Below are 24682 nucleotides of genomic sequence, written 5' to 3'. Positions count from 1 at the left end.
CACTCACATACACACACTGGATATGATTTTGACTTGCCATTCGTCCAGCATGTGATCATGTACTGATCATCACTCTAGTCACTTCAATAATAGGTATATTTCTGAGCACTTTGTGAATAAGAGACAAAACATTTAAACAAAACCCAACTGGTAAGCAGTTCCCCAGTAATCAGTAACTCACATACAGCCTGTAAAAATGGACAAAGTCATCCAGACCATTGTGGCCAGAAAACATGGTCAGCTCAAACTTAACATCTGATTTAGTTGACCACATTGTCAGTATTGGTGACGATGGAATCCAGCATTTTAATTAATGCATGCTTTAATTTCTACATCATCTGGAGATCATCTGAAGGCCATTAACACTGGGATTATCATAAGTGACAGCTCAATAAACTAAAAACTTCATCAACTGAAATTAAAAGTTATTTTTGGAGGAAAGATATTAAATCATGATAACATTCAGTGAAAAAGTGCGAAATTATTTTGTGATTTTCACAATCAGCCATTTTAAGATTGTCAGCAAGAGAACTACAATTGAGATAAAGAAAAAGTTCTTTACTCAAAGAGTTGTTAGGATTTGGAATGCACTGCCAGGGAGAATGGTGGAGGTGGATTTTATACAAGGTTTCAAAAGAGAGCTGGATATATATTTGAAAGTGATGCAGTTAGAGAGCTACGGAGATCTGAGGGCTGGAGAGTGTGATGAGCTGGGTAGCTTTTTCAGGAGCAAGTACAGACACGATGGGTCGAATGGCCTCCTTCTGTACTGTAAAATTCTATGATTCTATGATTCTACTTTGGTAGAAGTACACAGCAAGGAATAATGAAAAAGAAAATTGTTTTTAAACAAAGGTTTCATAATAATGCTTGACTACTATCTATTTTAAATGTTGAACAACTGAAAAAAAATTGAGTCCACATCAGCAAGGCTAAAATTGCGCAAATTTAATTAGAAAGTGTAAACCATGAAGTATTCACAACCTTCACCATCTATATTGATTTGATGTGTTTTGGTCTATGAGGAGTAAGGTAATGAACTTCTACAAATGTTGGGAAAGTATTTCTTAAGAGTTTAGGTACCTGCTCCTGTTGTCTCTAAATTCCTGATGAGCAACTACATTAAGCGAAGCTCTGTCCTGTGGACATCAGCATCTAAAATTATCCCTATTAAATGTGTGTGACTATGTGTGTGTCTGTATGTTCCGGACCCCCTATAGATACTAGCACACTCCCAGGGACACCGCCCTAGCTTCTGAAATATGGTGTCAACCACTGGGAAGAAAACAACAATCATTGAAAAAGATTGTGAAACATGATGACCTTGGGGATCTCAGTTTGAAAATTTTCACTGCAAAACGGCAATAGGTTGATTTATGTGCATTAATCAACACCAATGTTTGTGTATTAAACTGACTGCCCAGCTTTTTCAACAGAGCATGCAATGAATTCATGTTACTGTAACGAGAGTTGGCTCGAGCTGCCAAAACTGCATGCAATTGGTTCCCCATCTGTCTTCAGTCCAGAGAACATATGAATGACAGATCTCTCTCTGTTTAACACCTTGATCCAGTTGGTATTTCCTAGAGTTGACTGCAGCCACAACAGCCTCATTCATAACATACAGCCCAAATCCTGGCTTTGCTGATGTTACACAGAAAGGGAAGGAAAAAAGACCCCACTGCGCATCACCTCCTTCAATCCAAAACACCATAAAATGTTATTTGCTCAATTTTATAAACAGAATGAAAAAGGGTAATCAGCTGAGTCATACTGTACTTACAGTTTTCAGACTGGAAATCTGGCACAAACTGTTCATCATTGTCAGGGACTTGAGCTGTTGAAAAGGAGAAAAAAAAAAGGAAAATGTGTGAAAATACTGAATGTTAAACAAAAGCTTTTGATTTATTCTGAATTCCAACATTTTGTCAAAGCCACTCACATTTCCTTTCAATAATCAGCAGTATATTTGACATGGTGAGTTGGTCCTACAAAAACATCCGCAGCCCAAAGAACTGCAAATCCACCATTAAATAAAACCCATTTTAGCAAACAAATCAGCCTTTAACATATTTGCCAGAGAAGACGCTGAGATTTAACTTCCCTGTGATACCAGAGAAAGAGTTTATTCTTTGCACATGCAATGATCTTACACAATCGTAAGATGAAATATGAAGGAGTCAGCTTTATGTAATTTCTGATATATTCTGACGCTTGAACCAAAAACAGAAAAGCTTGTAAAAAGTCATATCCATTATAAAGGTCCTTCCAGTAGAGATTGTGGAGGATTTGGTTTTGTTTTAAATGCCGTATTTAAAAGCGCAAACAATCAATGCAAGGCATACTTAAGATATAAACGGGGTGGAAGAGAGTACAAAGACTACAATAGAACAGAAACAGAAAATAACAGCAGGGAATGACCTTCAAAGTTATAATTTAGATGACAACTTTAAATATTGGGATCCAAATTATAATTAAAATGTTTTAGAAATATATATATATTCTTTATATATATGACAACTTTAAATGTTACCCTTCATATTCTTTGGTTACTTTGTACACCAAGCTGTGATGTGGAATACATATCATTTCATTTATTCAAATTTTCAACAGGCACATTCAGCATGATTTCAGAATTGAGACAGGAATTGTCGAAGGGAAGACTCCAGTTTTTGCTGTGTTTTGCAATATTCAGTTTGAAGGATGACAGCATTAAGAGGTATTATGGTAGTGAGGTTTCATTTTTGTTACGGTAGTGAGGTTTCATTTTTGGTGGAACTTTGATGCCAAGCAGATTGTTATTGATAATTCAACTGAGAGTAAAGTGGAAAATGTAAAGCCGAGGCTCTGTTCATCATGGACTACATCCGGGTGAAAAAAGGGATTCAACTATTTAGATTTAGACCATATTTGCTACAGCAAGGTCAAAAAGCAGAAATGTTTTAATAGTATCAACACTAACTGTACAATCTCTTCAAGGAGCTAGCTTTTGACTTTCTATGACAACAATACAAAACAAACGAGTGAATTGACAGCTCCTTTTATAATTTTTGATTAAAAATTAGGAGAAATATACAACAGACTGCCAGTTCACTATTACCCACTTTACACTGTTTTATAAAGTCAACAAGTATCCAAAAGTGTGGTCAATATTTGCTACTATATTTTGATTACTCAGAAAACCTTACTAATTTAAAACTCCACAATCCCTGTTCTTGTTCCCCAAATTTTAAAGAGTTTAACAACTCAGTTTTGATTTCATAGGTTCTTACACGTATAAAGATTCTTAATGCTTTTATTTGAATCAACATAAATAGCGCAGAGCAGCGATTTACTCTGACTCCAGCGTTTTGGCTAGTCTTTCATCAAAGTGCAAATATCATGAGAACTGCACAGAAATTCTCCACCACTTTCCTTTTTCTTTCAAACATGTTGACACATGCAAATCTCTTGGACAATCATCCTTTCCATTTCTTATATCATTTTGGAAACATTTCGGACTGTGCAAGTAAAGAAAAACAAAATAGCAAAATGTATGACACAGAAGGCAATTTGGTTGATTATATCTGAATGAATGAATGATGCACCAGTCGTTGAAGAGCTACCCAACTCTAACCAACTTGCTCCACTAGACCCCTCGTCCTGCAGATCATGGAAGCAATGTACGCCTGCTGCTGCATTATGCTTTGAATTGTGTTTAAAGAATTCAGTAAGAATTTGCCAGGGAATGCTATGAGAATGAGACATGGTTTGGTATTCTGCTAAGCCTTATCATAATTTTCCATCACCCTCATGACCTCTGTTTAAATTTTCACTGTGATCCCAAGAATTGAGCTAATTTCAGTCTATCAGAATTGGTATCAAAACAAGCAGCAACTGTCGAAACAATCTGGATAGATCTGTACATGAGATCAATTTAATTCAGATCTATTAAATGTTATGATTACACTTTTAAACAGTACATAATTTTGGTATTGAACCAAACCGATGTTAAACATATTTTGTAAGTAATAATTCATGAAGAGAAACACACCAAGAAAAGAGCAGTATTAATGTACAAATGGGAGAATTAATTGGAGAACATTTAAAATTAAATCACAGAATGTTATTCAGTGGGTTCAGCATGCTGCTCAGATACTGCTTTTCATCAGAGAAAACTGCACACTCCTTGATAACCCTAGGAGGTAATTTTAGAGAGCTTATCTAAATCATACAGAACAAAAAAGTCTCAAGATCAATCCACAATCTTTGTAGAGTTAGTGGAAATCAGCTAGTAAAATGTCAAAGTTTAGTTAGCCTCAATGCACCAAGAAGAGAAGTGAACATCTACTTCAGCATTGTCCAGTGAGGCTTGTGGACATCAGGTCAAGACAGGTTTTTACTTATGACCCCTGTGGTTGAATAGCTATGGACACTATCTGTCAAGTTTCACAAGTCAATAATAGCTGACTCAGCAAACTGCTACACAGGGTATCATATCCCGGCAGAGAGGTGATTACTGTGGGAAAATATGAGAAAATCGAAAAAGAAAGTTTTACCAACCTAACAATTTACTTCCTACAGTTTGCGAGGAGGTGAGCCCACTGTCAGCACATACAAGGAATCTAGGCGCACACTGGTTATTGACCATCTAAATTGGCGTGCACCTATATTTCTGATATGGACCTCCTAGAAAGCTACAGTCGCCAAATGAGCAAATTAGCCAGCTCATTTTTGCTGTAATAATATTTTTAAAATCAACAGAAAATTTGTGGAATTTTATAAACAATTTCTGAAATAACCTTTTTACTTTTTTTTTACTCAATGTGGCTGACCACATTCTGGTACAAATATAGACATTCAATGACAACCACCGAGCATTTAAAGTAAATGACCCAGTTCATTTAGGTTGATCAGCAATTTCTTATAACTGCTGATGCAAACTGTAGACAGGGCATCAAGGAAATGGCACAAGATGCATTGGCCTCTTTAAGAATAGTAGCATCTGAATATCAAAAGTAAAGATAGGTCACTATGATCTGGTTTGAAATTAACATTGACTTTAAAATGAAAATTGCTTACCCTGACATTACTAGACAAAGAGGATTTGGACATTAAAGCTTAAAAATCTCAAAGCTTTTGCCACAATGGAGTAAAAACAGGCACCTAATTCTCCCTCCATCGGTAAAACTCCGTAACATAAGAGACCAAAGTTGTGGAAATGAACGGATTCACATTCCGCAAAAATGTGAAACTGCATGATACTCTGGTCAGACTAAAGAAGCCAGTTTCCACTATTTAAAAGTGGGAAACCAACTTCTACATTTATACTCCATCACAATCCAAGCAGTACTAAGGAAAGAGACTTCTACTTCTCAGCTGAAAGTCAGATAACACTCTCCCTCAACAGGACCCTGCAACAAGGATAAAAAATAAATGTTCTTTTAAACCATTGGGCAAAATTATCTGAAGGCTGAACAGGATGCATATACCTTTAGTATATAATGGTACTAAGTTAAAGTCAAGCCCATATATATTTAATCTATGCATTCTACCTAAATTACAACTGCAATTCTGCAGTTCAAGAAATTAAAAAAATAATGAGATGAAAAACTATCCAATCAAAACAGTATTTGTTTTCTATTTAAACAAACTAAGAATAACTGCAAATATTAAGTAATTTGGGGCTCAGTTTAGAGAAAGGAGTTATTTCAGGATCTGCAATTGTGAATATCCATTCTAAGGGAGTATCCACGGTCCACATTTATTGTGATGTCGTGTGAAAACTATTTAGAAAATTGCAGACATTGGCAAACAACAAAGAACTGCCTCCACAACTCAAGCAGGAGAGGGTTAATGGAAGTCACCACTAATTGGCTACTCCATTTAAAAGAAAAATACTTGAATGAGGAACACACCCAATTGCATGAAACTGGAAATTTAACAAACAGTAACTTATACTTAAGATTTTTTTTTGAAAAGTTATTGCTTGCTAACAATGAATAAGAAAACTGACCATAACAATTACTGAAGACAGCAGCAAAAATGAAACCCCACCTTTCTTCAGAGAATCAATTCAGATTTGGAGTGTCAGACCGCTGGGACCAACGTCACAGCCTTTGGCCTGTGGAGGAGGAGGGGAGTACGGTTGTTTAAGGGAAACGTGAACTTTCCCTGTAAACACTTATTCATTGTTTGTATTTATAGTCAAAATTAAAATGCTGAAATTCATTAACATATGTAGTGCCTTTCTTAGCTTGGGGCTGACAATGATTTTCCATCACACGCTTAATAAGCTGATGTTGTGCAGTACTGTGATTTCAATGCTTCCTATTAGCAGAGCAGAACCATGGTAAACTAATTGGAAAAAAAAAGTAGCAATGCTACCTGTTGGGAACTACTGTTAACCTATGTAACAGTATAAATCTCTGAAGTGGTTACTGTGTTAATGAGAGACTGCCCAAGAGACAAACACATATCCTACTTCACAATCAAATCCTCAACCATTGTTTGAATTTAGCTACTCTTTACAGCTCTATTTTGCTACGTGAACCAAGGTATGGTGCCCATCTGGCAGAAGAATAAAATATATTTGTTTTCATACAAATATTTTGGTACATTTGTCCGTTCAAGTGCTGATGATCAATGCTGGCAAATGGGATACTACCCAACTTTTCGAAATCTTCTCTATTTGAGTACCAAGTCAAGAATAACATCAGTCAGCTTCATAACAAAGCTCTTTCTGTGCTGTCGCACAATATGCCTTAACCACAGCGTTTAAAACTAATTCTGCAGCTCCAGTGGATTTTTTTCCTCCATTTTCCACACTCAGCACTCGATGGGACTTGATGAGCAACCTATTATAAATCAATGCCAAGTTCTAAGAGCTTAGTACTAGTTCAACACTGGGCACTAGTTCAACAAAATTGGTCCAAAGCTCCTTGAGCCAGCAATGCCATTGGAACAGCCGGGCCTCTATTCAAATCGCCGAAGACTGAAGTCAATCAAGGAAGTTTGTAATTTTAAAAAAATCTAAAGAAGAAATCAATGGAAGGAAAACTTGTGATTGGATATGAAGTTTATACTCAGGACAGCTGATCAACAATGGGATTGATGACATGGTAACGAACTTGCTGACTTATTGCAAACTGTCAGAAGGGAATGGAAGTGGCTAATGCAAGTATATTGGGAATAACATAACAAATGAGGGGACGGCAAGGACGGCGGCTTAAACAAACGCACTTCATATAAATAATGCTCAGAGGTAACCGAACCCGCCTCTACTCTCGCTGTGGTTTTCGGTTCGAAAACGAACAATGGAACTGATAATGCCAAAACGCACGACCAAACCAAACCGCTGCCGCATTTTAACACAACAGTAGCCCACGCGTCTAGTACACGCTTCTAAGTGGCTTCTAATTATTCTGCATAAACTCAGTATTCACTCCCCGCACAGCTATTTCCAATGCGTCCACAGCAATGCCTTTAAACAAGATCATCACAATACAACAGAACAGAAATAGTTCAAAGTAGAAAAATGTTGCACTTTTTTTTCTTTGAAACATTTTATTTTTAGGACTGTTCAAAATATCTTGCCCGATATTTGCATGAGTAAATCCACTTTGGCTACTCTCTATCTACTTTCAGTACGTCCAGTCCCCAGTCAGCTCATCACTGTTTACCAACTTGAACTGCAGCGCAAACAATACATTGGTAATACGGGCTAACATTGCTGATCAGAAAGGCGATGCGTAGCACCAAGGCTACTTTGCAAAACTGTTGGAAGAACAACGGAATTCTGGAATACCCAACTCTATCAAAAATAACCAATCTTTCGAGGCGGCTATGGATGCAAATCGTAACTTGCAAACGAGATGCCAAAGTGAAAGTCTGGGTTACAGCACAGCTTTGTTATGTCAACAAAATCATCTCTGTCTCAATAACCCAAGCTTTTAATGCTACCCACATACACTGAGACAACTGCTGGCAACATGAGCTGCGCCCTCCCCGAATCTCCATTAATCGCAGTTGAAAAGCTCGATGTTATTGGAGTTTAAAATGCAGTTTAGTGCTCACTCTACATTGCTCTTTAGAAGTGCTGAGTGAAAAAAGAAACAGAAGGAATAAAGGTTGCCTCTTGTACAATAGCAATATGGTATGCGGATTAATTAACTTCTTTCGGCGTGAAATCATTCAAACTGTTTAACCTGAATTATTAGTACATTCAAGTATGCTTTCGTAGCATAGGCAATAAACGAAAACTAATCACATACGCGACCAATTAACTATCAATACATCCAAATAGATGTTTTACCAAAATTTTATTGCATCTTGCCAGCCCATCACAAGAATCTATTTACTACTACATGGAACATGTTTTCAGTAACTTAGCATTTCTTTTTCCAGTCTAGGAACTAGCAGTAACATTTACCTTCGGATGAAGTTGTCTTTTTCAGTATCTCAGACACTTTTAAATACCTGGTCATGTCACATAGCCCAATGAAAAGGCAGGACAATGTTTAGTCCTCCTCTTCTTTTTGGCCTCAGTTATATAAATGAGACTATTCACAAGATATTCAACATCTCAAAATGTGCTCACAATGTTAGCAGAAGAACTGAGTGAAAATAATTAATTTTATTTAAGGCCAATCTTACTTAAGAGTTGCCTGGAAACAAGTATTTTCTCTAACAAGCTTCTATAAGGTAGCAGCCACAATATCTAATAGGAAAAGAAGATAGGGCTGCAACTCAACACAGTGGGACTTTGAAAAGGATTAGGAAATGGATTAAGGCAAATATTTCACTTTTTCATATTTTCAAAACAATTTGTTTGATTACTTCCGTATACTGATTTTCTCCAAATCACTGTCTCAACTATTAATCAGTTTCATCCAAATATATTTAGAATAATGCCAATGAATTGCATTCCACTTGGTATCCAGACACTCAGATTAGGACAAATCTTCAGCAGTTGCAATGATAAAACCAGGATCATTTAGAACTGCAAAAGATCAGCAAAACTGAGGCATATTTATATAACTATTTTTGGCAGCACGTTAAAGTACCAATATTTAAATATATACACAGATATAATGATCACACAATTAGTGTAGTTAAGTAGAAATGTATTTATGTTCCATGTTTCAATGAATACTCTGAGCAATTATTTCAACGTATAAAACTGTCACATTTTAAACACTTTTAGACCAATCTATAAATAGTACTGAAAATTCTCCATAAAACAAAGTGATGTCGTTTGAAATTTACAATAATAATTGAAACATGTTTTGGCACGAATTACAGAGCTGAGTTATATCACTAAAAGACTCTTAGACATATGCAACTTATAGGTCTCAAAATCACCCAATTAACTTCGAAATTTGTCACATCCTTCAGATAAGTATAATAGATTTAAAATGTCAGCTACAAACCTAAAGTTGTGTGCTGTGAGCAAGCTGGATAAAAGACACTTGCACTCAAATCCTGAAGCATCCCGTCGCGATGAATCGAGGAATATAAACACTTTTTGCCATCAGAAAACAACACCTAAAGAACATCAAAGCTCGTTTTTTGGCACCATCGGAGCTCGGATGTAGCCTAGTGTCTTAATAATTCACGCTTAAAAACGTCTCCTGCAGCAGTGAAGATTGATCAAGTAAAATCATCGCCAGTCAAAACTAAATGGTGCTTTCAAACTTAAGTCTAGATGTCTGGATGGCTACAGATCTTCCCAAAAGCAGATGTGACTGTAAACTGGAAGCAATTTCTCCTAGTAATCTGTGATGACACTGGGAAGATCAGCCCTGAGTTCCCCAAGGCAGACTAATCACAGTCTATAATGTATGCATGACACATGAGGTGGCTCTTTTAGAGCTCAATTAATTGGGCTTCACGTTAGGAACGCAACTTTTAAGCGTCGCAATTGTTTTCTTTTCCTACATTTTTATTCTCTCTCCCAGGGCTTTGAGAGTTTCTTACCTTCTGCGAGCCAGGTTTCCTGTAGCTGGCTCAAATCCTGAAAGAGTTCTACAATGCAAAAGAAGAAGAAAATCAAAACATTGTTGCGTGTTGTATAGTGTTTATTTTTTAATCTAAAGTCAACAGTTCAGCCGAAAAATGCGTGAAACGGACTTAATCACCTCGAGTTACCATTCAGTATCCTTCAGTTGAATGCAATACTGTATACTCGGACGAGAAATTTAAACAGCAATATCGATCAGGTCTAAATCTCATGTAATGCTTGCTAAAGATCCCCCAACCCCCATCCACCACCAAGAACATGTCCAGGTTCAAAAACACTTTTTTTTCACGTATCATGTCATCATTTTAATCGGGAATAGGACACGGATCACCAGGATCCATTTGGCACAACAGAAAATTGAACGGTTGGATTAATTTAACTATTTTATCTATTATGCACAATCTCGGTAGATTAAAGAACGTTGCCAAACAGAAAAAATACGGAGTTTTATGGCAGATTGAATTAATGTACACAATAAGAAATTAATATTGAGGGGAGCTGTTTGACGACCTGTGCCTAAAGTTACTGAATATGTGAACTGACCATATTTGATGGTAAGATGTGACTATTAACCCACAACTACAAATACTAGTAAGTGGAAACGTCAATAGGTACTTTAAAGCACCTTCAATTAAAACAAAAACAAATTGTGGGCGATGGGAAGATAAAATGGACGGAATAAAGAATATTTCATCTTGAAGAAAGTTACCTTCTGAATCTTGAGCTAAATCTGTATCAATGAATTTCCTTTTCCTTTCACTTGTTGTCCTTTCACTACACTTCCCTCCATGTGGCTTCTATAGAATACAAAACAGTTGTTAAAATGTGGAGGAGCACACCTGATGTATGAAACGACCCCATCACACAATTCTGTAGGCTCTCTCCTGACTGAGAGACAGGTTCTCAAAACTCACTTTACTGCTTTCTAGCAAATAATAAGTGCAGGTTGATCAGCCTATGCACTTTGAGGGTTTAATTATTTTAAGTGAAATCCTGATGCTACACTATCAACGTGGAACCTGTATTTTCCTTTAAACAGCTTATGACAAAGCAGTAAAAGTTTGTGTTGAACAGTCTTGACTACGAATATTACATGGATTCCAAAACAATTAAGAAATATTATTAAACCGCAAGTACGTAGGAAAAGGGCGGGTTTGTTTGGAAAGTTGATGCATTTGTAAAAGTGCGTCATGTTGAAGACAAGGAATAGTAAGAGGGCCGAAGAAGGGCAAAAGTCGCATCTCCTGATTAGTTTGACACAGTAAAGTATGTTTCTTCGACTCGTATTTGCAACAGGACCCTGAGTCAACTGCTAGATGGATGTTGATTCCAGACTTCTGAAAACCTTCTGCTTACTTAAGCTGTGTAGTATAATTTGTCATAATGATTATATATTATAGCCTGGTTGAGCTGTGGTATAAATAAGATTTATATATGACGTGCTTCCCCAAACCCTGTTTTTTTTCCGGGGGGGGGGGGGGGGGTGGGGAGAGTGTGAAAGGCAGGAATGCGGGGGTATGAGTTGAAGTGAATTAAAGTCAAATTGAATTTTCTGAAATACTATTTATTTTCAGCTCGTGTTTTGTTATAAATGTTAAAAGGAGCTACGGCTAAGTTAATAATGATGTCTTTCATAAAGCAACTTTAAAAAAAACCCTTCCGTTTGCCAACTTCTTATGAACCCACTTGTCAGTTCACTTACAGGAGTTGTTATCATGTAAGGCACTTGCTGGTCGTAGTATCCGTCGATTCCGCAGCTCATCGCAAACTCTTAGCTCGTCCTACTCTTCAGCATTTAGATGGATAGACTGTGCCTTGCTGGACCCGGTCAGCCTACAACGACAGAAGGTGGCCAAAGAAAAATCTTGAATGGACCGCCTGAACTTGCATATTTAATTAGCCTTCAGCTCCCCATTCACAAAAAAAAATGCCAGACTACCGCCCCAACCTGTTCCAGAGAGATAGCGATCAGCCTGCAAACATGAACAAACTGCTGGGGGAAGAGCACAAAACTGATCCTCTCCCGGTACTTCGGACTTATCAGTGCGTATGCATTCGCATCGATTATAAAGGGCTTGCAAACGTGGTAAACACACAGTAAATTGGTAATGGCCGATCATCGTGGAATTCCCAAATGTTTTCCTTATATGCAGATAACGGGATTAAATGGAGAGCGTTTTATTATTAGTATTTCTGCAACGTTGTATCACGTTATGCTCTACAGGCTTGCAAAAGTTGAACAGGGTCTCACCTGAATGGGTGCAGAGCGATCGCATATAAATATTCCCGTCAGATTTGGTAAATAGCATGAATTAGTTGATGTAGAGTCCTTTCAAGGCAGCCCAGACCTATGATTGTGCTCAATTCACTCGTTTTTCCTTTGCTTCTCCTCCAGGGGCCTCCAGTGTTTTCTAATGGATCTTTCTCATTGGTCGCCTGTCTGTTTCATCGGCTCCAATTTCTAGCTGTCAATCACTCACTTCTGTACTTGATTAAAGATACAGGCTTCCTTTCTCTAGGACTAACGCAGGCTAGAATACAATTATTCAAAAAAGAGAGGTGGTGAAAGAGAGCGGTTAAATCAGTTAGTATACCAAATCCACTTCTATTCATCACACTTCTGAGAAAGATACAGACCCGAGACATTCAAAATAAGTTTCGGAGACATCATAGCTAACCCCAACATTATTATCTAAACATAATTCGGCATTAATAATCCATAGCATCAGCTACTCATATTTGATGGGTCCGGAGCAGATGCAAGACTAAACAAATAAACCTTGCAAAACAACATTGAATCCTTTATTCAAATTAGCCCTGCCTACCTAAGCTTCTGTGTTCTGTGATTTAATTCGGCACATCTGTCATGCAAGGACCAGATACAAATCAAACATGATTTTTTTTGACAATTATGCTAATTACCCGGCGAGAAACGCAACTAAAAAAGAACCGGTTGCAACATTTCTGACCCTCCCAGATCGTGTTTAATGATTATAAGAGTCACAAAAGCCCTGGCAACAGTGACGCATCCTGCGAAGCTGCAGATGTTTTATTTTTAAATTGTATAATTGCATTTGTTTTTTTTTAACCAAGTTCGTGGGGGGAAAACTTGCCTGAAGAAATCTTACGGCAGCAGAAGAATGCTGCTTTAAGAATTGCAACGCGAGTTTTTTAATTTAAAAAAAAAGTTTTGTGGCTGAGCTTTTTTAACTTCCTAAAATGTCCCCGTCTCTTTCCCACTGTTTCTTTAATATAATCTGTGAAACAGTTTTCAAGCTGTCTAATCAGGCAGGAAGAATGGTTACCGCAGCAACAGGGGGTGGCGCTTTGTGTATGACCAAGCTGTATTTGCATGGCTTTGCTGAGCTAACCAATGGTGCAGGCTGCTTTTCAATTGATTGATGTGTTTATTCATAGAGCAACAGTTTCCCTCCAGGCGAAAGAGCATGAGGGGGCAAAAACAAATAAAAAGGGACGATTCAAAGTGAGGGAGAAGGCGAATTCATTTCACCTGGAAAGAAAAATGCAGGCAACGCGTCCCTGACAGCAAGATATCGTGGCGCAGGGAATTTCATTCACACAAAAAAAAGTCTTAAAATTTACAGTCAGTCGAGAGATAAAAGAAAGCGAGGGGGCGGGAGAGTTCATTCACAAAAAAAAGGTCAAATTCACAGAGATCAGCCGAGAAACCTAGGGGAAGGAGGAGTTCATTCAGTAAACAAATCCCGAAGTTTGACTGGACTGGGGGAGGGAAGAGTTCATTCACAAAAAAATGAAACCCTATCCAGAGACAAAGCAAGCAAAAGTTACAATCAAAGCTTGTGAGTAAAATATGAAAGTCAACTCGTATGCGAATAGGAAATGGGTTTCTTTACATTAAAACAGAAAGTTTGTTGACAGAAAAAGCAAAACAAACTTATCTACATCTTTATATTCCATTTACAGAATGAACTCCTTTAAAGACTTGGTTACATAACATTAGATGCAGCCCAAATGTAATTTTTCCTTCGCCCCTCTCCGCGCCCCTCCTCCTCTGAATGTCAGCTATAGTTTCTGCACAGACTTGTCAACGTTTGCAGTTCCTGTCTCCATGGCGCTCATTAAGAGCCTAGGACACAACTGATTTCTGCCTCAGTAAAGTTTCCCCTAAGCCTCCATTACTCCCCTTTGCTGTTTGTGCGCATGTTTCAGCACATCTCTGGGCGAGGTGAGTCACTGTGGCTGATAGGGTGACTTCAGTAAACCGCCACAAATCAGCTGTTTTGCAGGCTCTACACCAAGTAGACTGTTGGTATTTCTGGATTGTCATTGCCTGTCTACGAGTCTACGCCTACACAATCACTGGTGCACAGAATCTGCTTACATGTTCAATTAAAATCAAAATCAGTTGTCATGGCTCAATGATTTGCAACCTAATAACATACTTCATTATGGCAGTACTTGAAAGGAAAATCTCTACGATTATGAAGCAATAGTTCAATATGGCCCAACCCCCCACTTATGAGAAAGACAAAACAATGGTACTTCACTCTCTGTTCTGTGGTAGTTTCAAGCTGTTTTCCCAGCATTTTGGTCCCTTATATTTCCAAATGTTGTCATTTGCTCCTTTTTACAATTTTTTTTCTGCTTGAAACAAATGGATCACAGCTTTCAGATTAGATGCAGTTCTGCTTTTGGAGGCAAGCAGCTTGTGCTGCCCAGATATGCATAAAAAGTTAAAGTGATGTGAGGAAAAAAACTTCACACATCAAATGGTTCAGTTCTGAAACACATTGCTTGGAAGTATCATGGAAGCAAATTCAGTTGAGGTATTCAAGAGGGTACTACATGATTATTTAAATGGGAATAATGTGCAGGGTTCTGGGAAAGGATGGAGAATGGCTCTATGTCATGACGCTCATTTGGAAATCTGGTGCATACATTGTGGGCTGCATGGCCTCCATTGACACTGTAACAAGTGACATAATGGGCTGAATGGCCTTCATTGCCGCGGTAACAATGCTATGCTTCTGTAAAAACAATGTATTGTCAGTTGGGCAGTAAAGTACATAAACCAATCTTTGACTTTTCACGTCAACAGTATGCTCCCTCAATGGACAGAATTATTGTTCCTCTTTGCCTGCTTCCACCAATACTGCCCCAAGAACTACCTCAGTGTGCAATAAACAAAAATGCCTCCAAAGACATAAATTCTCACTTACTAGACACAGAGCCAATATATTAGTTTTGGGAATGCACAAGTGAGTCGTGTAGGACTAGCTTGTTGTGTTGGCCAGTGGACTCTGATAGAGTAGGCAGGATAAACAATTGTTAAAATAAGAATGAGCATGTTTCTTAACGTGAGAGGGACACTTCGTAGCCAGGATAAGAGGGGAGAATGCAAGGAGAAAGAGGGGATATCATTATTGAGGGGAAATGGATGGGGAAGTATCATGACAGGAGAGAGACAGCGGAATGCAATGCAATGACTTTGAATTGAGTCCTTTGGGAGTAAATTGGCATTGTGAGAATGAATGATTCAAGTAAATACTGTATGCAAGACTGACTGTTGAAAAAGTTTAAAGATGTACTTGGTTCTTCATTCTACATTTTGTCACTAATTGGTATGTTGGTTCTTCTTAATTTAAATTGCAATGAGATGTTATTCTCGTTGAGGGATGTTATAGAAATACAAGTTGTTTGTGAAATGAACTTTGCATTAGTGCTTTTTGTGTTTAAAGTATTCTGTTTGGCATATTTATTTAAATGATTTTATCATCTTATAAGTAAACCTCATAATTACTGTTGTATTTGGCTATGGCAGCAGCTCATACATAGACCTGCCATTATATTCAGAGGCTTACCTTTAATGGTTCAAACATGAAGTGTTAATTTTGATTTGCAACAACTACTCTTCCATACATGTTAATCAATTAACTATGATTCTGTACATGATAGATCATCCTTACTTGACTTTGTCTTCATATTGTTGTTTTTCTATTTTCTGCTTTTGTCACTCTGATTCTTTGCTGTTTTATTTCCTGGGGAAGCATTGCCCTTTCTCCATTCCAGTAGTAATAGCTCACTGAAGAATGGTATTATTAATTCATCATTTGCACCTTATTGAATCGCTCTGATTTTATCTGATTTCTTCTGCTTTTCTTCTCTTTTGGGTATAAGGTGATGTTTTCTATAATGTGATAGCAAGGGAAAAGATCATCAATTGCAGCAGGCTGCACGTGGGATGGGATTCACAGAGAAAATGTGGCCCTAGCAATTCCATTCCCACCTCTCTCCCAATTATTTTTGCACCATAGTTAATTTCACGTTCTAACATCTCTGCCCTTTCTGACCAGCCCCCAGTCTGAAGGTTATTGCTATCTCTTCTCCACTGAGATGCCTCACAGGAAGATGTGGCATAGTGGTGACATCCCCAGATTAGTAAAGCAGAGGTCCAGACAAGTATTCTGGGAACACACAATTGATGGATTTTAAATTCAATAAATAAAATCTGGATTTGTAAACTAAACACAATAATGGTGACCATGGAACTATCATCGCTTATTGTAAAAACTCATCTCCATATGTGATGCAATACCCAAACAATGTGGATAACTCTTAATTGACCTCTGAAATGGCCTAGCAAGACACTCATTTCAAGAAAATTAGTCTGGTTAAATATACTGGCCTTGCTGGTGATGCCCACATCCTATGAAGAATAAGACCAAAAAATCTGTGCAAAACATGTATTCTCTACTCTCCTTCCTTTACTGTCACAACTTTTAAAAAAGCATGAAGAAAGTAATCATTATTCTGTATTTTTCACCCTCAGCTTAATAGTTGTTAGAGATTCGTATCTCACAGGTTTAAGTGATTAGCATTGACCTTTTCTAATTGTCAACAAAACACAGATGGAGATAATTAGTTGGCTTTAAAGCTTAGCTGATATTTTTTGAAAATTGAATATTAGCATAAGCAAAGGTACTCTCTTTCCTCCCTTAAGTTAATTCTTTCTCTCCCTTTATTACCCTCTAGCTATCCCTCTCCTCTACGTCAGCCTATTTTCTCGCAATCCTCTCTCACCTCGAAACTGTCTATTAGCTTGACGTATTTTCTCAAATTTTTAAACTACAAAAAAACATAGAACAGTGTTTAATTATTTTACAGCCATAGTTTCACACAATTCTCAAACAAATTCACACATACAACCCCTTAAAAAAAATTAATATAAATCTGACCTTTGAAATTTGTTCTGTTCTTCAATATCTATTGCTAGAAACTGAAGACAAAGATTGCATCAGTACTTTGGCTAAATGACATGGGTAAGAAAATAGGTACAGTAGTTCTGACTTCGTAGTTCTGATTTCATAGTTCTACTTCAACTCTTAACAGTCACAGGAAAAATAAAAATGTCAGTTGTAGGTCCTGCTGTTTGAAAGTAGCTAAAACGTTAAGGAAAGAATTAAAACACATAACTACAAATCGATAGATTAATGTAATCATGTTGTTTTGAAATAAATGTTATTTTCTTTAAACTCTTATTTTGCACAATTTGTAAAGATTTAATGAAGATTGAAATGAAATACAACTTCATTAAGTAGATATATTTGTGTTATTGAGTAATCTTTATATGTAGTTCTTTGTGCTTTTACTTAAATATAAAGGACTGCTGTTTCTTCCTGTTTCCAAATTAACATTGAAGCAGTGTGCCAATATGTCCACGTGACTCTAACATTAACATTAAGATTCTGAAGAAATGTGACTGGGCCCAAAATATCAACTCTGATTATTCTCCACAGAAGCTGCCAGAACTTCTGAGATTTTTGCAGGAATTTCTGATTTTGTTTGTAGTTAACATTAAGGTTCCTTTTGTTTTCTTATTGTGTAGGCAAGGACAGTTAGGAATAGGAGCATGGTTTTTCATTGAGCTATCATTGTGAAAGAGGAAAGTAGAATGGTGGCATAGCATATAAAATACTGCGCTTAATTAAAGGGTAGGTTTCAATATTTTGCGAGAACAGGATCCACAATGACTAAAAAAGAACTAACATTGGACGGTCAAGATCAGGTTCGACCTGCAGATTCGCAGATGTACCCATGGACATTTTGCTTATTGAAGCAAGGGCAAGGAACAACATAGTTCAAGGTGAAAAAATTGTCCTATTAGAAGATAATTCTAATGAAGGAATGTTTGACGCTATGAGTGCAACTTCGATCATCATACAGCCTGTCAAAGTGCAGGAAAAAATGTAGAATAACCTTGCAAAAGTGGGGAAAGTAAATGAAAGCATCACTTCCAATATGCATCCAATACAATTGAAAGAGATTACACTGACCACCTCAGCTCACATGTTTCTATTTTTATATTTGTTCATGGATGTGGGCATTACTAGCAAAGCTAATATTTATTATGAATCCTCAATCGCCTTTGAGAAATAGTGCTAAGTCAGCTTTGTGAACCATCTGTTTAGGTACACTCATAGTGCTTTTAGGAATGGAGTTCCAGATTTTTGACCTAATAATTGTGAAGGAATGGCAATGTAGTTCCTAGCCAGGGTCATTTGTGATTAGGTGGGAGGAAAGTGCAAGTGATGGTGTTTTTGTTCTAGACAGTAGGGGCCATAGCATTGGAAGCTGTTGTTGAAGGGGTTGATGAGTTGTTGCACTGAGTCATGTATTTGGTATACATTCCTTACACTGTGCATATTTGGTGGAGGGAGTAAAGTTTAAATCGGTGGGTTTGATGCTGATCAAGTGAGTTGCTTTCTTCTGTATGTTGTTAAACTTCTTGGTATTATTTGAACTGCACTCTTCTTGTTGCTAAGGAGTATTCCTTCTACCTTATAGTTGGTGGACATCCTTTGGAAGTCAGTCCAATCATTCTGTTTCACCAAATAATGTCTGAGAGACTGTTTATTTTTACAAGAAGGAACAGTTGTACGTTATGTTAACTCACACAATGCTTTGCATTCATAATTTCCTGGCACAGGGAGTTCTGCTTGCCTTGAAGCTGCTTGATTTAAAGAGACAATGTACTTGCAGACTCATTATCATCCAATCCTTCAGGTCATACGAAGTCAAGGAATGTCCATGCCACTCATATTTCTTTAACTCTGTGTTCTCCGTCCTGGAGTTGCTGCCCTTAACTACCATCAGAGAAATGAAAGCTGAAGGTGGAATTCTATTCCTGAAAACTTTAGGTTTAGATGATGTTGAAGATTTACAGTTAACAGGCAGATAACGCCAGCAACGTACATTTATATAACACCTTTAATGTAATGAAATGTGACTTCACAGAATCATTCTAAAAGACCAAAAGGCACTGACTCATGTAAGGAGCTATTAGGTCAGATGACCAAAAGGTTCTAAGAAATATGTTAAAGGGGGAGAGATGTAGGAAGGGAATTCCAGAACTTTGGACCTAAACAATTGAAGTCATGATCATCATTGATGGAATATTTTGTTTGGGCGTATATTAAAGGCCAGAATTAGAATAGCACAGATATCTTGGAAGGCTGCGGGGTTCAAGGAGATAATGAGAATTAGGGACGGACAAAGCCATTTGATAACTCGGGTGATAAATTTAAAATCAAGATATGGTTTGACCAGGAGTCAAGCTCAGTCAGAAAATACAGGACTGATGGTGAAATAGGGTTTGCTTTATGCTAAGACATGAGTAGCAACAATTGGATGGCCTCATAATCATGCAGAATATATGTGAAATGCACAGGAACAATCGAGTGGTAATGAAGGTATGGATAAAGGTTCCAACAGCAGATGAGCTGAGACAGGAGATCCGAGAGCATCAATCAAATATTCAGGCAATGAAAGCATTCTCCTGTCATGCTGCAGGTAGTGGATAAGTTAAAGGAGTCCGTTACCTATTTTTGTGAAACATTACAGAAAGTTTCCCATAAACTTAATACATGTGGAGGAGCAAGGCAGTCCAGGAGATAAACATCTTAATGTGTCCTCTGACACAGGCATGGAGAGAAAACACAATTTCCCTTTTGGGGTGATGCCTGGTACCAACACCCCCAACTAGCTGTCCTGCCTCTGAGGCTTTTTGTTTTCCAGGCAGAGGCTTTTTACCCTGGTCCTGCCCTAAAAAAACACCAACAATCTTATAGTGGAGGCCAGTCACTTTCTAAACCTGAATGGGAGTAGTCATGGAGGACTGAAGCAGGTCCATTCCAGGCATAACTGACTCGGCCAGAGGATGCAAACTTAACACTTGCGGGAAGATATCCTCAGTGATTTTCTTTGTGAATCGTTGAATAATCAATGAGATGAGTGGTTGGATATAGAAATGATACAAAAGAGCCTGTAAGTAATGTGAATATGTGTTGGTTTGCTGTTGGTATATTGTTGCTTGATGTGAAAGGGTGGTTGATGAAAGACAGAGTATATTTTTGGAATCTGGAGGTAATGGAAGAAAATCCTGGAGTACATTGCCCAGGCAATGAGAGGGGAGCCAGTTATGCGTTGCAGAAGTATTGGGTTATAGGGTCTCCTAGAATTGGTATCAGTAAAGATTAACTAGCATTAGGGCATCTGGGCTCAGCACTTTAAATAGAAGCAAGGATCTAGCAAGATGTTTCACAATGTTAGATTTCAGACCTCTATTTGCTGCAAGAAGAGTGATCATCTGCTGTATGATCTTAAGCATTTGGAGGAAAAGTATGCCAATCTAAATTTGCCGTTTACCACTCTGTTTGCAATATCACAACAAGAGTTTGTCCAAATGTGGGAGAATTATTTTTCTGAATGATTAATTATGTCAGTCGCTAACAATCTTTACTGAGTGGCATCACAGTCAATAGAAGAGGTCGTTCGCTATTTAACTAAACAAAAAAAAACAAACAACTGCAGATGCTGGAAATCAAAAATAAAATCAGAAATTGCTGGAAAAATCTCAGCAGGACTGGCAGCATCTGTGGAAAGAAAGCAGAGTTAATGTTTCGGGTCCAGTGATCCTTCTCGTGAACTGATATGTATATACTAAAGAAGGAATGGGGCGGGGGAAGGAGGGGGAAGGAGTATACAATTGGTGGAGATGGAGCCCAGAGAGAGAGAGAAAAGAACAATTGGGCACACAAAGGAATGGGTAAGAATCAGCCTGGGAGAATGAATAGCTGCTAATGGGTGCCTTTAAAGGCTGACAGTGGGTTTGTACGTGGTAGCAGTCCATGTTGGGATAAGGACATGGGAGAAGATGTTCAAGCCCTAACATTGTTGAACTCAATAGTGAGTCCAAAAGGCTGCAGCATTCTCAAACAGAAAACAAAGTATTTTCTTCCAGCTTGCACTGATCTTCGTAGGAGCGCTACAGCAAGCCTGAGATAGAGACATTGACCAGGGAACGTGATGGTTTGTTGAAATGGCTGGCAACAAGAAACTCAGGGTCATTTTTGCAGACAGAACATAGGTGTTCTGCAAAGCCTGCACAATAGATACCAATAGACCTGCTGAGAGTTTTCTTGGATAACCAGTTTTTGTTCCACCATTAAACTAAACCCTGCACAAAGCACATTCAGGTATTTGCTGCTTTGCGTATTAGTTTAAATCGGGCAATAAAGTAAAACTGGAACTTTCGACTTATACTTGACTTCTTGTTGAATAGTTGCAATGTTAAAGAAAGGCTCAGACACCAGTTAATGTTAATATCCTCCCGCAGAAAATAATGTTCATTGGTGGAGCAGAAAGAAATAGGTGGGACAAAAACAAATTTGCTGGAAAAGCCCAGCAGGTCTGGCAGCATCTGTAAGGGAAAAAACAGAGTTAACGTTTCCAGTCCGGTGACCCTTCCTCAGAACCTCAGAACCATTCTGAGGAAGGGTCACCGGACCTGAAACGTAAACAATTTTTTTTCCTTCACAGATGCTGCCAGACCTGCTGAGCTTTTCCAGCAACTTTGTTTTTGTTCCTGATTTATGGCATCCGCAGTTCTTTCAGTTTTTATTAGGAAATAGGTGTGAATGTGTCAAAGTTAACTTCCACTACACCCACAAATTCAATTAAATCTTCATATTTTGTTAATTTATTAATACAGTTGAAGGCAAAGAAAGAATGACAGAAGAAATAAATCTGTACATTTCTATGCAATTTTACAATGTGCCAGAGTAGTTGACATCGAATGAAGTGCTTATCTGATGTGCAATCACTGTTGTAATGTAAGCGCGCATAGGTTCACAGCTGTGCATGGCAAGTTTAAGATAGATGCAGATAAGTATTTCCTTGCACAGTGAGTGATCAATATTTGAAAGAAGAGTGCCAGCGAGAGTAATTGACGCAAGGATATAGGACATTTGACTTTGTAAGGTGAAGGGAGCATGGTAATGAAGGGGGAAAGAGTGTGTAAGTGTAGATTTCTTATAGTAGTGTAGTTTTCTCACAGATCTGTAGTAAGGGACAAATATATAGGTAAATTCTGGAAGGATTAGGTCAAAAGGCTGCATTTACAATATCCACATAATCCTGCAGGGAACCTTATTCATGTATAGCACATATTGGGAAATTGCATACTTGCTCTGCTGGATTTTAAATCAGCTGTAATTAATGGATTGAAAATCATACCAAGTATGTCCACAGTTTCAAGATATTCACTCCTGGTAAATGACACATACTGCTGGGAGCATGCTCCTAAATTTGGAGCTCAAATTTGCAAAGGAGCTTTTATATCTTCTCTTACAAATCATCCTTTTTTTAACCTTTGTTAGTATTTTAAAAACATTGGTGCAATTAGCTTTACCATTCCCAAGTGCCAACATTAACAATCAATTGAGTTAAACACAGTGTAAAATTATTTAAAAAAAAACTTTAAAATCCTATTTGCTGGAATTTCCTATTTCTGAAGCTTCCTGAAGTCCAACAAACCTTCAAAATCTCTGCATTCCTCCAGTTCTTGCCTTTGGGCAAACCTATTTTAATTGTTCCTCCAATTATTACTGTGCCTTCAGCTGCCCAGTCCCAAAACTAAGAATTCCAACACTCACAACTTCTTGAGCTCTCCCTCCTCCTTACTATCTGTCTTATTTTCCAAGCTCTTGGTGCCAGTAACTCCTTAGGACACTTGGTGTTTAATTTCTGTTTATGTCATATACGTGAAGTACCTTAGGATGTTTGTCTGGGATAGAAATGCAATACTTTACCAATGTGTCATGTGGCTTTTGCCTCCAGCAAGGTACTTTACTCAATGAGGCAATGCTTTGTTATCTCTTATACAATGTTTTTTGTTGTAACAGGAAACTGGACTTGAATATCACAATATTGAAGAATTTAACAGACCTTTACTACAGCTAGCCGTTACATACAAACATAATATTCATAGGCACATGAATGTCTGGCCTAATATTAAGCTATTTACACATAGCAGCATGATTCTTATAATGAGTGGTCTGTGTTAAGATAGTGTATGAGATCTTTATATGCTTAAGTCACGTTCTGTTATAGAGTGATGATATCATGAGCATGTCTCTTAAAGGCATACCATCTCTCTTAAAGGTACATTGACATACTGACTGTGAGACACAGTAAAATATCCCTCTTTTTCAAAAGATAGTCTCTCTCTATGAACTGATATACATTGTTGTACATGGCCATATATTATCAATTTGATAATTGTACAAAGTGGTAAAACATGTTTTAAAAGATTAATATTTCAATCTTTGATGTAAACATTTTGAAGGTTTGACCACTCATTCTGATCTAGTCATTGCATACCCATCTGGAGAGGTATGTGTTTTTCTCTGCTGCACTTGTTTCAAACTTGATTGTTTTCCTGCCATTTGCTTCAATTCAACATTACCATACAATCATTATCATCAGAGTGTTCTTCCTTATTCTCTTTGTACATGATTGGTCTGTTATACATTGGTCCGAGCTGGCTTCTATTCTTCTATGACTAGTAATAACTTTGTTTGATCTGAGCATGTTGATATTTGTATTTTAAATTTTAATTCACAATCTCTGCCCAGTGTGCAGTTTTTGAAATTCTCCAGTGGCTCATACATCTCTCTCATTCTCCTTAGTCTTTGGAGAAGAATGACCTGTGTCTTGGAATGGTTGAATATTTGGTTGCTGGCATTTACACTTGCCTTCCAGGCAAAGTTGTAGTGGGGATGGCGATCCCTTCTCTAGAAGTGTTGTAAAACTGCAACAATGAAATGTGAAACTCTTGTTTTGTTATTTGACACTGAGTGGTCATTGGTTTGAGTGTATGCACCATATGTTTTGCTACATATTTAAGTGGGGATAGTGGGATGATGATGTGATATGTGACTATACATGTCTTTTTAGTAGTTTTTGAGTGAACTGCTGTCTGTTGTCAGACACTATCCATTCTGGAATACCAAATAAACTGAAATTAGAGAAGTAATCCATCACAAGGATGTAATCTTCATTGTGCAATGTGAATGGCTCTCTTGCTTCAACCGAAGCAGTGGATAGAACATTTTGCGGATGTACTGACTCCCTTTGCTGTTGGGGTAACTCTGGATGCCTCACACACATTCATAAGTAATCGTATGTTGTGATCCAGCCCAGCCAGTACGCAGTTCATGTGATCACCACCTTGTGTGTTCAATAATCGTGTAACGTGGACATGATATCTTTTAGTATTATGACTGGTTTACCCTTAAACATTACTTGTCATGATTTCCCAGTTTCATCTCTGTAAGACCAAACTTAACAAATCTCCTCAGA

General features: G+C 37.7%; 1 protein-coding gene across 1 annotated transcript in view; it reads right to left on the bottom strand.

Moving 5' to 3' along the window:
• Window positions 1–12816, bottom strand: part of etv1 (ETS variant transcription factor 1) — a 139041-nt gene extending 126225 nt beyond the window's left edge. The window contains exons 1-6 of the mRNA XM_048608512.1: window positions 12638–12816; window positions 12252–12531; window positions 11703–11833; window positions 10710–10797; window positions 9958–10005; window positions 1784–1837 (exon numbers count right to left, since the gene is read on the bottom strand). Coding sequence (XP_048464469.1) covers window positions 1784–1837; window positions 9958–10005; window positions 10710–10797; window positions 11703–11762 — 250 coding nt within the window. The 5' untranslated portion in view covers window positions 11763–11833; window positions 12252–12531; window positions 12638–12816. The remainder of the gene's footprint in view (window positions 1–1783; window positions 1838–9957; window positions 10006–10709; window positions 10798–11702; window positions 11834–12251; window positions 12532–12637) is intronic.
• Between the last annotated feature and the right edge of the window lie 11866 nt (window positions 12817–24682).

This window comes from Rhincodon typus, chromosome 2, assembly GCF_021869965.1.
Source record: "Rhincodon typus isolate 14 chromosome 2, sRhiTyp1.1, whole genome shotgun sequence".
NCBI lineage: Eukaryota > Metazoa > Chordata > Chondrichthyes > Orectolobiformes > Rhincodontidae > Rhincodon > Rhincodon typus.
This window is presented reverse-complemented; position numbering and strand designations above follow the sequence as displayed.